Here is a 13535-nt window from a genome sequence, read left to right as displayed (position 1 = left end):
CATGATTACTGCCAAGACACTATCAGGGGACTGTGGTGTAGTTTATTTCTTAGCAACATGAAATGAATAGGCTACAGTATATTCCAAAAGGTAACTTCAGTACATATTAACATCTAATGACAGTGACACAATTAAAAACAACCCAATAAGAAGAACTGGAGCTCACTGCAGATTTCACTTCATGGGAAAATCTCTGTGAGAGCTGTGAATGTAGGCATGATATGCACATCCAGGCAGGATATCCAGAGCCTTGTAAAATTCCAGGCAGTAATTCTTGTAAATCTTGCATGTGTTTATTCAACAGCATGCCTCAACATCAAGGGCTCCCATTGGGCCACTGGCCCAGCTTGCAATTAGGATCCAGAGTTTTGCAGTTATTAATGATGCCATCGAGGAAATAGCATGAGGTTCTCTGCTCACAGAAGACATGGTGTCTTATTTATTCATTCTGTCAGAAGCCCTCAATTATACTCCTCAGGTCCCCAAGCTCTGCTAGTGTCCAGTTTGGCCAATTATGTAGGGGCTATTTTTCACATGACATTAAAGATGGATACAGTTCTCTACCTGATAAGACAGAACAGTGGTTCTCAAACCTATGGGTCGGAGATCTTGATGGGGGGTCCCTGCTAAATCTGCCAAGATGTTATAAGATGATTTATGGATAAGGAAAGACAAAATCATTGTCTGGCTGACTTTTTTTTTGTTGTTTTTTTTTTGCCACAAATAACTTCAGGAAAGCAAAATTACAGTCAGACAGTCAGTGGGTGCACAAGGGTGAAGAATTCACACATGAAGGCTTCTTGATGCTACTATATATATATATATATAAACAATCTTAAAAACTGAAATTGAATGAAACAACCTTGTTTGTACTAATTTATTACATTTCATACAGTGTATATGTAAAATCATCCCCCTCCACTGCATTATACTATATGCCAGTTTAATTCTACTTAAAAAAAAAAAAAACAACAACAACATAATCAGTTCTTGTATGAAAATGCTTAATGTACACAAATACTATGCATATCACAGAAACAAACAAACAAAAAATACTGCAGAAAAAAGAAAAGACAAATATCATTTGTGATCATGAATCAATGCACTCGCTTGAAGATCAGTGCTGTGACACTGTGGCCTGTCTTGCCTCCAAATTGGAAACTGGGTGTAGGTAACTCCTGTACAAACTCAAGTCCTGTGAGGCAACACAGATAAAATGTGCAGGTTAAGAAATAAACATCATGCAAACTCCCACAACATCAGATGCCTAGAATCTGTGCCTAAATAGGGGTGAATGAAGAACCATCTATCTGCCATCTGTGCTGCTTCCTGAGTCTAGCAAAGACTATCAGTGTGACAGATGTGATTTCATGGCCTTGTGGCCCTCTGCAGGCTCGCCACTGTGACTACACTAAGACCAGTGACGGGTAATGGAAATTTTGACTTGACAAGGCTGTTGTTGCCTGCATCTCAACAACCTACCAAGTAACTGCCAAGGCTGAGGAATTGTGTTTGTGTTTTGACCAAGGGTCAGGCAACAAAACTCCCAGATATCAGATGTTATATGTCAGAGAGATAACTCTAAATCACACTGATGCATGTTTTTCTAATGTTTTAACCCATTTATAACCTGGCAGTCCTTTTTAAAATAGATTTTAAGGAATTTTCTCTCCACTGTGCCAATTTTTTCACCACTTTTGTAAGACACAAACATTACTAAAATAATCCACCACAGGATATACAATGCCAGAATTTAACATAGAGGGGACTAGAGACATTTTCTAAAAAAAAAAATAAATTAAATAAAATAAAAAATCTGCCATCTTGCTACAGAAAGTCAAAAATGGATTTTAATAAAGCTCAAAAAGCCATTGATAAAGATTATATGGATTACAATGCTTTATAAACATATCTCCAATGTATTCTTCTTAATTAAATGAAATGTAAAGCTTGTAGCTATTTTCAAACCAGGGACTACTTTCTCATTTGCGTCACTGAACTGATAAAAAAATAATTAATTTCAGTGTTTCCACTCACCTTCACAGAACCTGTCCAGCAGCTGCTCTTTTGTCCAGTTACAGGAAGTGATAGCAAAGAATCCTTTGTCCTTAAGAGCATCCTTTAGAGCTTGGACATAGAGTTTTTTGCCCTCCTCCCTGTTGTCTGGGTTCAGACTTATCGCATCAAATGTTCCTTTGTCAATGCAGATATCAAAGCCCTTTAGTTCCCCTTGACAGTTTAAGAAATCCATCTCCTAAGATAAAGAAAAATTAGAAGGGAGTTTGTCTGCTGACAGCCCCAGTACAAACATACAATATGGTGCCTATTGTTTAGTCTGACTCTTTAGATGTCAGTTGACCTACAGAGTTACCTGTAGGAGAAATCTTTCAGTACTAACCAAGATGAAATGTGTTCTACCTCACTGGATCACTTTAAAGCTAAATTCCATCTGCTGACATGAGAGCAGTTAAATCCGCAGAGGTTGCTGACCTACCATACCACCAGTGAAAGGACCTCTTTGTCTGGACAGAGGGTGAAACACCAGATCTCTGGGGTGAGTTCAAGAACCATATACTCACTAACCCTGGGACACAAAATGTGAGATTTATAGAGGAGGACCAACAGTGATTCACTGGGGACAATAATGTCTATATGTTGGAACTGACCTGAGTCCAGTTTTTTTTTTAAATGGAAAAACCTGAATGGTGTGAAAGAATGTATTAAAGGGAAGTGTCAAAGCAGGAGCAGACAGTGACTAATGTAAATGGAGACAGTGCTCAACACAGACACAAAGTTTAAGGGTAGATCTGACAAGGGAGATTTTTTTAATCATATGACTTAAACGCTTTACACTCCCCCAGACTCCATATGCACACAAACACATTCACACCACTATTCTGCAGTACTGAAGAAATAAACAAGATGCCAACATAACATTTCTCTCTCTCTCATGCACACTCACACAGTGCTCCCCTGTCCAGCTTAGGTCAATATTGGTTTCAATGGCAGGGTTCCTTCTCAAGCAAAGCACACACCATCACATGTGTGTGAAGCATATAACATACATGAAATTGTATTATGCACACAGGAGACAGAAATCTCACTCATCATATCCCTGTTTTTCTTGCATACATGTTAGTAAATGTGTTAAATCCTGCTGATTCATTTAGGGTTTGAGATGGGTTTGTCTGACAGATGGTCAGATTTCCATTACATTCAAGGCTTTCTTCAAACCATCTCACCCACATGATAAAAACAGGGGAGACTACTCTAACCTTCCCAGGTTGGCATGCAATGCTGAAAGCTATTTTGTATCATTTACAGTTAGAAATGAAAAGGATTCATTTTGTATCAATGTGTGGTTTGTGCATGGCATCAGATTAACCAGATGCATTAAAATATTATGCTGAAGCACTTAAGTGAGTTTAATGTTTGCAGAAAATACTGATTCATGCTGTATACCTAGCCCTACAAATGTTTATATAGTGTACCAGTGATCAAATAAAAGTGTAAACTTTATACATCAGTGTGCTGATGGGCACTTTAGCGTGGAAAAAAAAAATCTAAAAACATACAGTCTGCCATAATGCTATCTTAACTATTGGTCACTTTCTTATAACAGTAAATAGTGGATTTGAAGAGAATGTAGTCCCTGTGATTGCTGAATGTGTAAGTTAACTATAACTCTATAATTCTGATTACAAACGAGACTGAACCCACCTTTACAGTGACATCTGCCAAGTCCTCTGCCTGCAGAACATTTCTGGCCAGTTCCACAGATGCTGGAGAATAATCTATACCTGTCAGATTCCTGTATCCATGCCTAGCCTTGACACACACAAAAAAGCACAATAAATGAAGAACAACATTTAAAAACTGTTATAGAAATGTCAGGGAGAAGTTTTAGTAGTTTGCAGCAAACCTTCCTGTCATTTAAAATTATTCAAAGACTCAACATATCTATATCAAAAATACATTTTCTACGTAACCTCTAGTGCTATGTAGTCATGCAGCTTCGTTTTGAGAGTGCCAAGACTTCTGCCATCACCACAATACAATGGAATGGATGGCGTACTGATTGCAGCTTTTCTGTATCTACATTTTCCATGGATACTGTTCATGGAAACAGTATCCATGGAAAATTTGTTATAAGTGTGTTTATCTGACCCTTAAAGCACACTTGAATGAAGTGCCCAAAAAATTAAAATCATAATAGTGTCAAATTTTATTTCAATCTGCTCGCACCAGTTCAACTAAAAAGGCTCCATTTCCTGTGCCAATGTCCAGAATAGCAGCGTTTTCTGGGATCTTAGCCTTGTCCATCCATCGTAGCATGCGGCTCATGCTTTCCTCACCAAACCTTACAAGAAGATGGAAACACAAACGTCAGCTACAGTATGCTCACTGCTAAACATACTGCAATAAACAGGTCTCTTGTTAGAAATCACCACATTTTTTTCTTGACATTAATCATGTCTGGGCCACTACAATAACCACTGAAATTGTATACTTCTGGAAATGACCATGCAAGCCTAATGTTGATTACCATATCTCACCAACATCTCCAATGTCTTTAAATGTCTCAAGTTCTTTTTGGTATACATCTTCCCAGCTGCAGAAAAAGACAGTTGTTGACAATTAGTTACATAGGCACTGTTAGGACAGATGGCATATTGTTACAACAGGACATCATGAAGTGTAAAAACATCTAATATGACAATTGATGATTTGCTATCCTTCGATTATAATCGAAAAATCAACTAATCTTCCAACTCCGCTCCATTTATCTGACAGCTAATTTCAACTTTCGTTTTGCTGTTAACACTTCCTGCTGGACGCATGAACTTGGTTAAAATTGCGCTCTTATTCATTTAATTCAATGACTAAATGAATAATGCTTCCCAGTGAAAAACCTATAACATATTTTGAAAGAGGTAACGTTTTATCACCTAGCTTTGGCATAGCCTCTTAAGCTAGGCAGATCACACAGCCATAATCACAACACTTACAATTCTTTAGTTCCGAGTTGTGAAGGTGGAAAATCGGTATCTGAGCATTTGTCTTCCTCCGAGTCCGAGACATTTTCACAACAATGTGTACTTTCTGTAGCTTCCTCCATGCTGGATAGGACGCTGTAGCCTACGATTCCCACAAGACATTGTGTTTGAGGAACGTGCCTGCGACCGCGGGGGGCAATGGGATTGATAGGGATGTTTCCATCATGGCGGCATCCATTTCAGGTTATACTTTTAGTTCTGTGTGTTATCACAGCGCTAACAGCAACTCAGATCATGTAAGTATTCAAAATGTTGTTGACAGACGATCATGTAGTGGCTGCTGAAGTATGCTTAGCTCAGCGATGTGCCTCACTGTTCCCCAACGTCATTAATTTGTGTTGTTTTCTAGTGTCATCTTCCTGTTGCTGGCTAGTTATTGCAGGTTCCGTCTATTTACCGGCATGTATGATTTAATAGCCTGTATAATTACAGCAACGTAAAGACAAGATTAATAAGTTTTCAGTTATCTGATGTGTTATAGCTACACACGTGTAGACATAACATTAGTTACAAAGAGCAATATCTATGAAAATCTGCTACATTATTTTGAGAAATGCTACTGGGAAAGTGTGAGTTCCAGGAAATACTCAGTAGTTAGCTTCTTAACATGTAAGCTAAGCCAGCAAGTCAAACGACTTCCGTGTGTCGGAGCTGCTAATGTCTACAGCCCACCTGATTGTTAGCGGTTTAGTGTGTCATTAAAAACAAGACGCAAATGTATTAATTTTCCAAACAAGATCTCACAAATCCCTTTTGTTTTGTTCTTTTTGCATTGCTACACTAGATTGTAGCCACGAAAGGCAGCTAATATTAGTTGCATTTAAATCAGTAACGTCTAACAAAGTGATTGATATATGCTTTAGCACTGTAGAAACACAGTGGATGAGAAATGTTTTGTGATCGTGGGGAACCTTTCACACTAGCGGTAGAGCAAACCAAGCTAATGTCAGCACTGTTTACATTTCTTTCTGGCAAGACTTTAGGAGTCGATCTGTTCAGGTGAATAGCTGTTAGCGTTAATGATACTTACAAGTTTGCCTGCATTCCTAACATAAGCAAAAGGAGCAAGGCAGCACCATTGTTTACCAGCTGCTAGACACTTCTCAGTGAAGTAAAGGGCGTCATTTATTGACTGAACAAAAAGCTCAATTGTTATATGACGAAATGTCCTGATTATGATCCAGTGTTTATCATACTTGGTGTTATATTGTCGCTCTGTATGCACAGTGCCATACACATAGGTTTTAAATGAAAAACATATGCATGTGACTGGCCTATTCTGTTTCATGCCCCAGGTTAGATTACTGTAATGCTGCAATTAATGATTTTTAAAATTGGTTAACCTGTCTATTTTTGCATAATGATTAAGTGTTTGGTAAAATCTCTTAACCAGTCAAAATTTCCCTGAGCTCAAGCTGATGACCTGAAATTTTTTATATAATTACATTTTTATCAGTATAAAGCAGAAAAAAGCTAAATTGTTTTTGATTAATTTTATGTCAAATTGATTAATGGACTAATTGTGTCATGTTAACCATAGTTTTATCAATGTATTTGTATAGGAAGGCTTCCTGTTAGGGGAAGTAAGGCAAGAAGAAACTGTCAGCATCAGTGACACACAGATCAGCAGTGCAGAATTACTCCAGATAGTAGGTAGGTAAGCCTTGAAACAGACAAACAGAAACCTTGTAGCATGTTAAGCAGTAAGTGACAAGCAATTGATTAATGCCTGTCACAGCAGCCTCAAGAGACACTTAATACATTTAACAGAACATTTTGACATGCCACAGCAGGAAAAGCACTGGTGTAAATAACACAATAAGTGATGACTTAATTCTGCTTAACTGCTGCATTAATTTCAGGGTCCTGGTGTTGTGCATGTAGGCTCATTGTCACACTGACATGCTTAATGGGACACTTGATTATAACAGAGCCATCGTTAATGTCATTAGCAACATCTGTGCTTTTTCTACTTTACCATGTCAAATGTATGCTGTGAAAAAGCCCTATTACCAATGTCACAGAAGTGTGCGAGTTTATGTTAATGACATCTTAAAATGTAATATTTACTTGATACATGATTTTAAACTAGGAAAATTGAAACAAAAAGCCAACATAACAGAAACACCTCTGCTTTCACTGTTTGTATGTCCTTAAGTGGAAAAACAGTCATTTCTTTGGACATGAATTTCAGGTATCTGCATAAATATAGTGAATAGTACCCGTGTAAATGACATAAGGTTGTGGGATTACTCTGAATTACATTTGAGTTATGCCCAAATAATGCTATATAACAGTGTAAAGTATATGTCACAATTTATTCCCAACAGAAATCCATAATCATGATCCTTGTGCACAGTTATTTAGGTAAGTTATGAACTTTTTATTCTCAAACAGCTACTGGTATCATCAGATACCAATGCACATGGTTAGAGCGGGATAAAAAAAAACTATTTTCTGATTAATCTTTTTTTCTTTTTCTTTTTTTTTTTTAATGTGACTTACATGATACCGGTTCTTAAAATCTCCACGTTGATATTTGCATTTGTACCTTTTCCCATAAACTGTGACAGGAATAGTCAGGCCTATATTCTATGTGGAGCCACCACAGTTTATGGGCCTGTTGGATGGTTAGCTGACTCTCCCCTTATGAGGAGCTAACACTATCTAGTCAGCTGTCTGCTGATAACCTGTCAACAAAAACAGTGCAAATGAATTAGTGATCAGATTTCAGTTTGTGCCCCATCTGTGGTCAAACTTCTAGGCTAATTAAAGTGGATGTGTATACTTAGTTGACCTATTGACTGATAGGCCATGTGTTTAGCTGGAAGGCATAGCATTTAGTTTTTTAAATATACATAATAATTGTGTCCTAAGTGGTGGAGGTTTTTATGGACAGGCATAAAAATTTGAATACATCATGTTTTATTCATTTTGCAATTTTCAAAAATAATCTTTTTTTTGTAACTGGGAAATGTATTTACCGTTTAGCCTATAATGTGCACTTTTCACAGTTTCAGTTCAAGGAAATGTCAGTGTTGTCCACGTGTTGAATGAAGACCAAATTAAAGTTTTTTTTTCCAGATATTTGTATTATTTATAGGACTCATTGTTGGGTGCTTTTAACAGACCCCGATGAAGGCTTTATGCCTAAATATGTTTGTCTTTTTATTACAGTTGCTCAAAACACTGCAAGCATTGTTGGACTTTTGCTTTCCAGTTAGTTTTTCCTTGTCTGTGCACCTTGACAGTAGGTGAAGTTGTACCAGAACTTTCTGCTGCACAAAATTTAAGTTCCCAGTATAAATTCTGAATGTCACCATGTGTACTACTGTAGAACAGACACTGCTTTAGGGAGACAAAAATGGTCAAACACCAGTTTTGGCTGTAATTAAATATTTTAGGACGCCCTGACATAAAACTAGATAAAGGTTGAAATGGCATTTCACAAGAGGTATTAATCTAATGTATGTAAAGAGCCAGTTCTTAATATAATTTATGAAAATGTATTACTGTTGTTTTTCCCTCAGTAAAAAGCACCTTTGTGTAGAGAGGTTTGTATCATAGTTTTAGGTCACTACAATTGACAGTTTAAATGGATACCTCAGCTACTTGCATCTGTTTTAGCACTAGCTGAATTAATTTGACATTGGACAGTAGATGGCCCCATCTGACAAGATTGGGTCGTAGAAGTAGGCTAAGGTAGATGAGTAGGAACATGATGAATCAGTTTGAACTTACTTGTTTCCCCCCTTCTCATCAGCTTTTATGACTACGCAGGCAAAGTCAATGAAGAAAGTCTCAACAGCATTCTTAAAGACAGGAGAAAAGTGAGTGACTTTTTTTTAAATTTCAGGATACACTGTGGCTGATGTCCTATAAAATGTCTGTCATGCCCTCCTGTTATCATTCAACCAAAGCTATATGAAAATTAATCCATTAAACACATTCATTAAGATGCTGAGATGATTGTATTTTTACTGTTTCGATTGAAGTTTTATTATACACTAATGAGTGACTGCCAACTACTGTAAGTGCCACAAACTTGTGTATCTTAAAATATCAGTTAAAATTTGGTCTTCAGCGTCTCGTGTTCAACTGTTTTGGCATCTATTAACAGTGTACAGCAAATTGTACCATCTTCATTGTAAATGGAGTTTGGTTTAGTGAAACGTGATGGTCTTAAACTAATTTTAAAGCATTTGTTTCTTTGGTTGTGTAGAAGGTCATCGGTTGGTACCGGTTCCGGAGGAACACACAGCAGCAGATGTCATTCAGGGAACAGATCATTCACAAGCAGCTGACTCAGCTGCTTGGTGTGCCCGACCTTGTCTTCCTTCTTTTTAGCTTCATCTCCACCGCCAACAGTTCCACACACGCCCTGGAGTATGTGCTCTTCAGACCTAACCGCAGGTAATAATAAGCAAATGCACACACCGTCGCAGTATCTTATATCTAGTGACTGGTCAACAAGTATTTTCTGTAAATGGATCTGTATATAGGCCAGTAATAACTTCACTAAACAGACTGGGTGAAAGCAATTACATTAACACTCAGGTCCAGTGTCATCAAAAACGTTTCTGACACTACTTACATGTATTCCAGTTCATGAGTTCCATGCACTAAATTATGCAGATTTCAAATCAGAGAAAGAAAAGAGCTGTTTCTAGATTGAGTTAAGGCATTGATATCAGAAGAGAAAAAGTCAGACTGGTGCACCCTTTCTTTTGCATATTGTTCCCCATTAAACATGTATGTAATTATGCTTAGATTGTTAATAGTAGTGAATATATTTTCTTACTGGATTAAAAAAATATGTAAATGATACATTATCAACACTTGATAAAGTGACAAAATGATGAAACGGTAACAGTGCAAGATATTTGTCTCTTTTTGTAATATAAGTATATATATAATATAAGTGTAGTATTGGTTGTCTGAGAAGGTATGTCATGTTTTAACAGTACTAACTGGTCCTCTCCTCTCAGTAGGTACAACCAGAGGATCATCCTCACAATCCCAAACCTTGGCAATACAAGCCAACAGGAATACAAAGTCTCCTCAGTGCCCAACACCTCACTCAACTACGCCAAGGTCATCAAAGAACATGGGTAGGGTTTGGCCTCCTAACAGTTTCTTTGCACTGCACCCCTGTCGCTGCTAACTCACATTTTTAGCTCCGAGAGGGTTTGAACAGCCATGTGTGTCCTCTGATATGCATGTAAGTTGCAGCAGCCACCTGTTCTCACCTGACATTTGACTACAGCTTCACCTTGAGCGCATAACATGCAAATATCTATTTTGTAAATATCTTTCCAGGGCTGAATTCTTTGACAAAGATGGTGTGATGAAGGATATCCGAACAATTTTCCAAGTCTACAGTGCATTGCAAGATAAAGTGCAGGTGAGTTGGATGACAAATAACTGGTGGATTTTGCCTCAGAAATGTGAAATTGTTTGTTCACTAGATGACCCAAAGAAAGGTTTCAACTTGTGACTGTTTGTAGGCTGTGTGCGGGGAGGTAGAACAAAGTGAACGTGTGAAGGAGAAATTTCAAGAGGATGTGAACAAACTAAGACAACAAATTGCCTTCAGGAAACGCAAGACAGCAGAAGAGGAGAGGAGTACGTACATGTTATGGATATTGTAAAATGTATATATATATTTTTTGTGTGCTGGATTCAATTTCTGAAACATAAACTGGTTTAAGATTTATAGCAAAAACAAAAAAAATATTAAGCAAAGCATGCATAGCATTTCAGTTTTGTGAGTTACTCCCTTTCCCCTCAGGCTTTTTCTTTTAAGTATTACATCATTCACCCAGTAAACTCTGTGCTAACATTTTGCTAAGATTCACCCTGTAATGTGACCTTTTCATCTGTTACACTTTTTTACTCTTTTCCACAGTGCTTCATGATGCCCAAAATGCCAACTCCCATTCCACTCCAGAGGAGAACACAGAAGAACCTTCTGAAGTTTCCCTTATGTCCAGGATAACTTTCCACACACCCTCTGCTCCAGAGCGGCCCAGTACTTCACCTAACCCACCATCTTATGTTGACCTCTTGTCCCAGGATGACTCTCTGCTCTCTTCTTCTTCCCCACCTACCAGTGCTGCTCTATTGCCCCGGCCCCAAGCTGTGGGCTCTCCAGGACACCCCACCCCTGGTCCACTGAACATGAGCCTGGGTCTGGGCCCCAGCACCAGCTCTAATCCTGTCACCGCTCCCAGCACCCCGTATCTTGGCAATGGTGATGGATCAAGCTCTGACTCTTTAGACAGACAAGCTGCAGGACAGGAAGATGATGAAGAGGATGAGGACGATGAAGACGAGGACAGTAGCGAATATGAGAACTTAGTGAGTGAAACTGCTCATCTGCCAATGGCCTCTGCGAGCGTTTTAGCTCAAGGCCGACCAGCTGCCCTCAGTCCTGATGGGCATGCTCGTGGCTCACAGACCACATAGAAACATGCCACAACCTGTGTAAGGGACACAAATAAGTGGCACACCTTGAGGGGTGGACATCTTAAGCAATCAAAGATAGAACAAATATAGACAAAAGAAGTGCCAGTTCTAAAAGTGAAAGGCATGCACAAATGATGTCCCGCTGTACGTGTTTCTTTTTGTCTTAGTCTGATCTCCATTCTAAGGGGAAACCTTGGTAGGCTCTGCCGGCTTAACAGGTGTGTCTCGCTTGAGGAAAAGTGGTCTATTTTCTTTTTTCCTTTTCAGGAATATCTGGGTCCTTCAATGTGGATGTGTCTGGTTTCAGCATCAGAAGTGGACAATATGCAGTTTATGCCAACTGGTTGGCATGCTGGCTCCCTAAAAGACAGGCCATACTCTGCTCTTTTGTTTTGTTTAGTTTTTAACATTTGCATCACCAACTCTGGGCACCCACTTTTGCGCTTTTTCTTGCCTTCTTTTAAACAATCCATCTAAGATAAGCAAAGTGAAACTATCCTGTGGCCTTTGAACAGTTTTTTTAAATGAAGTAGGTTGTTCACTTCTTTATTTTTTAATGTGAAAATGAATATATAGTGTATGTAACTAGAATTTCTTGCACATCCACGTTTCTGTCTTTTCAATTAGGGCTTATTACTTGTTTTTCCATGTTTAAACAGTCTTTAATCATACAATTGCATATTTAAATGATGAACAATACATTTTAGACAAAATTTACTCTGCCATTTCTATAATGAGTGCTTTATAAACAAATATATATTATATATACTTAGATTAACAGTTAATCTAATTTAATTGACAAATTAATAGTTCTTGGATAACACTGAAATTGTATTCACTTTGCTGCACTTAACAAATCTAAGATTTCTTTCTTATTGTGCTATACCAATGCTGTCATGTTGTGCCACTTGAATAGTCCTCTGACCACCCTGAGCTAAACTCAGCTCAGCTTTTGTGTGTTGTATCGGGTTCACAGGGAAAAGACAATGTACTGTAGCTTTACTAACCAGATGATTGAGGTTCCTTTCTGCTGCTACAACACAGAGAGCTACCACTGAAAACTACATCTGTCTGTTCTTCATATAGAACCCTGGCTGCTACTTACACTTCGCTAACCATGCTGGTTGTCTCTAATACTGCTGGCCGTGATCATATAACCACTTCAATCTCACTTCTCACTTATTTGTTCTCTATTAAAGTCATAATAGAAGGCTCATATCCCCTGTAGTGTGTGAATTGTAACCTTTGGAAAAGAGAGCGAGCAATCACCTTCCTGTCTTGGCATAGTTGACAGAAGATCTCGTATTCTGACCTGGCTGGGTCAGTGTTGTGTGTATGGACCTGGATAATGTGATGAAAACATCATGACCTTGCTTCAGTATACAGTTCCTTCCATGAAGCACATTCGCAGATCTCTCTTGAGAGGGAACATTATAACTGACTTGTTTGCAATAATCATCTTCCAGTTTTTCTTTTATGCATCCCTTTATATGATGATGTGTTTTGTCTACCTGAAAAAAAATATTCACTACTTCCTAAAGCAGATTTTGTGTGGTTTGCCATTTGAAACTGGAATTATAGGGAATCTGTTCAGTGACCAAATACAATGTAAGACAAAGTTGGCATGATGAGCATGCCTGACATACAGAAGACTTTTTAAAAATTCCGCCCCCTTACATCTTCTTACTGAGTAACAAGGTGTAAATTAATTGGGCGCTGAAGGACACCTTCCTTGCATGAACTGGTCAATCCTAGACACGTATATTCAGCATGGACAGACATTTGCACTGCACATGGTGGTCATCTAATATAGTGATCAGCAGGTGGCACTGAGTTTGGAAATGAAGACATTTTGTGGTGGTCGAAGCCTTGCCTCATGAACAAGCTGAGCTTTCTTTACACAACCTGTTTGTATGTCTCTTTGTATGTTTGGGGTCATTTCATTTGCGCTTATGTGTAATGCCAATGCATCACTGATCTGGAACTGGCACTGAAAAAGTTACTTCATTA

The 13535-nt window shown here is 38.3% G+C and overlaps 2 protein-coding genes across 6 annotated transcripts; one reads left to right on the top strand and one right to left on the bottom strand.

The window, feature by feature from the left end:
* Nucleotides 1-857: 857 nt before the first annotated feature.
* On the bottom strand, nt 858-6471 carry eef1akmt2 (EEF1A lysine methyltransferase 2). Of its 4 annotated transcripts, none has more exons than XM_020599284.1 (6): nt 6088-6471; nt 4547-4612; nt 4246-4360; nt 3721-3828; nt 2038-2254; nt 858-1195 (listed from the first exon to the last, which is right to left on the bottom strand). In XM_020599284.1, exons 1-6 carry the CDS (start codon nt 6108-6110, stop codon nt 1098-1100), a joined length of 627 nt encoding a protein of 208 aa, XP_020454940.1. In that variant the 5' UTR covers nt 6111-6471; the 3' UTR covers nt 858-1097. The 4 variants fall into 4 exon arrangements, with proteins under 4 accessions (XP_020454940.1, XP_020454949.1, XP_020454931.1 ...); XM_020599293.1 differs by having other exon boundaries at nt 4557-4612; nt 6088-6469; XM_020599275.1 differs by lacking the exon at nt 6088-6471 and adding an exon at nt 5010-5193.
* Nucleotides 5160-12741, top strand: abraxas2 (abraxas 2, BRISC complex subunit). 2 transcript variants are annotated; one of them, XM_020599256.1, is made up of 9 exons: nt 5160-5293; nt 6620-6710; nt 7388-7424; nt 8821-8887; nt 9280-9470; nt 10046-10168; nt 10377-10461; nt 10565-10682; nt 10966-12741. In XM_020599256.1, the coding sequence occupies exons 1-9, from the start codon at nt 5222-5224 to the stop codon at nt 11523-11525; spliced, it is 1344 nt and encodes a 447-aa protein (XP_020454912.1). In that variant the 5' UTR covers nt 5160-5221; the 3' UTR covers nt 11526-12741. The 2 variants fall into 2 exon arrangements, with proteins under 2 accessions (XP_020454912.1, XP_020454918.1); XM_020599262.1 differs by lacking the exon at nt 5160-5293 and having other exon boundaries at nt 6623-6710; nt 8838-8887.
* Nucleotides 12742-13535: the final 794 nt, after the last annotated feature.

The sequence above is a fragment of the Monopterus albus genome, unplaced genomic scaffold (assembly GCF_001952655.1).
Source record: "Monopterus albus unplaced genomic scaffold, M_albus_1.0 scaffold3.1, whole genome shotgun sequence".
NCBI classification, from domain to species: Eukaryota; Metazoa; Chordata; class Actinopteri; order Synbranchiformes; family Synbranchidae; genus Monopterus; species Monopterus albus.
Note: the sequence above shows the minus strand (reverse complement) of the source record. Positions and strands in the feature narration are given on the sequence as shown.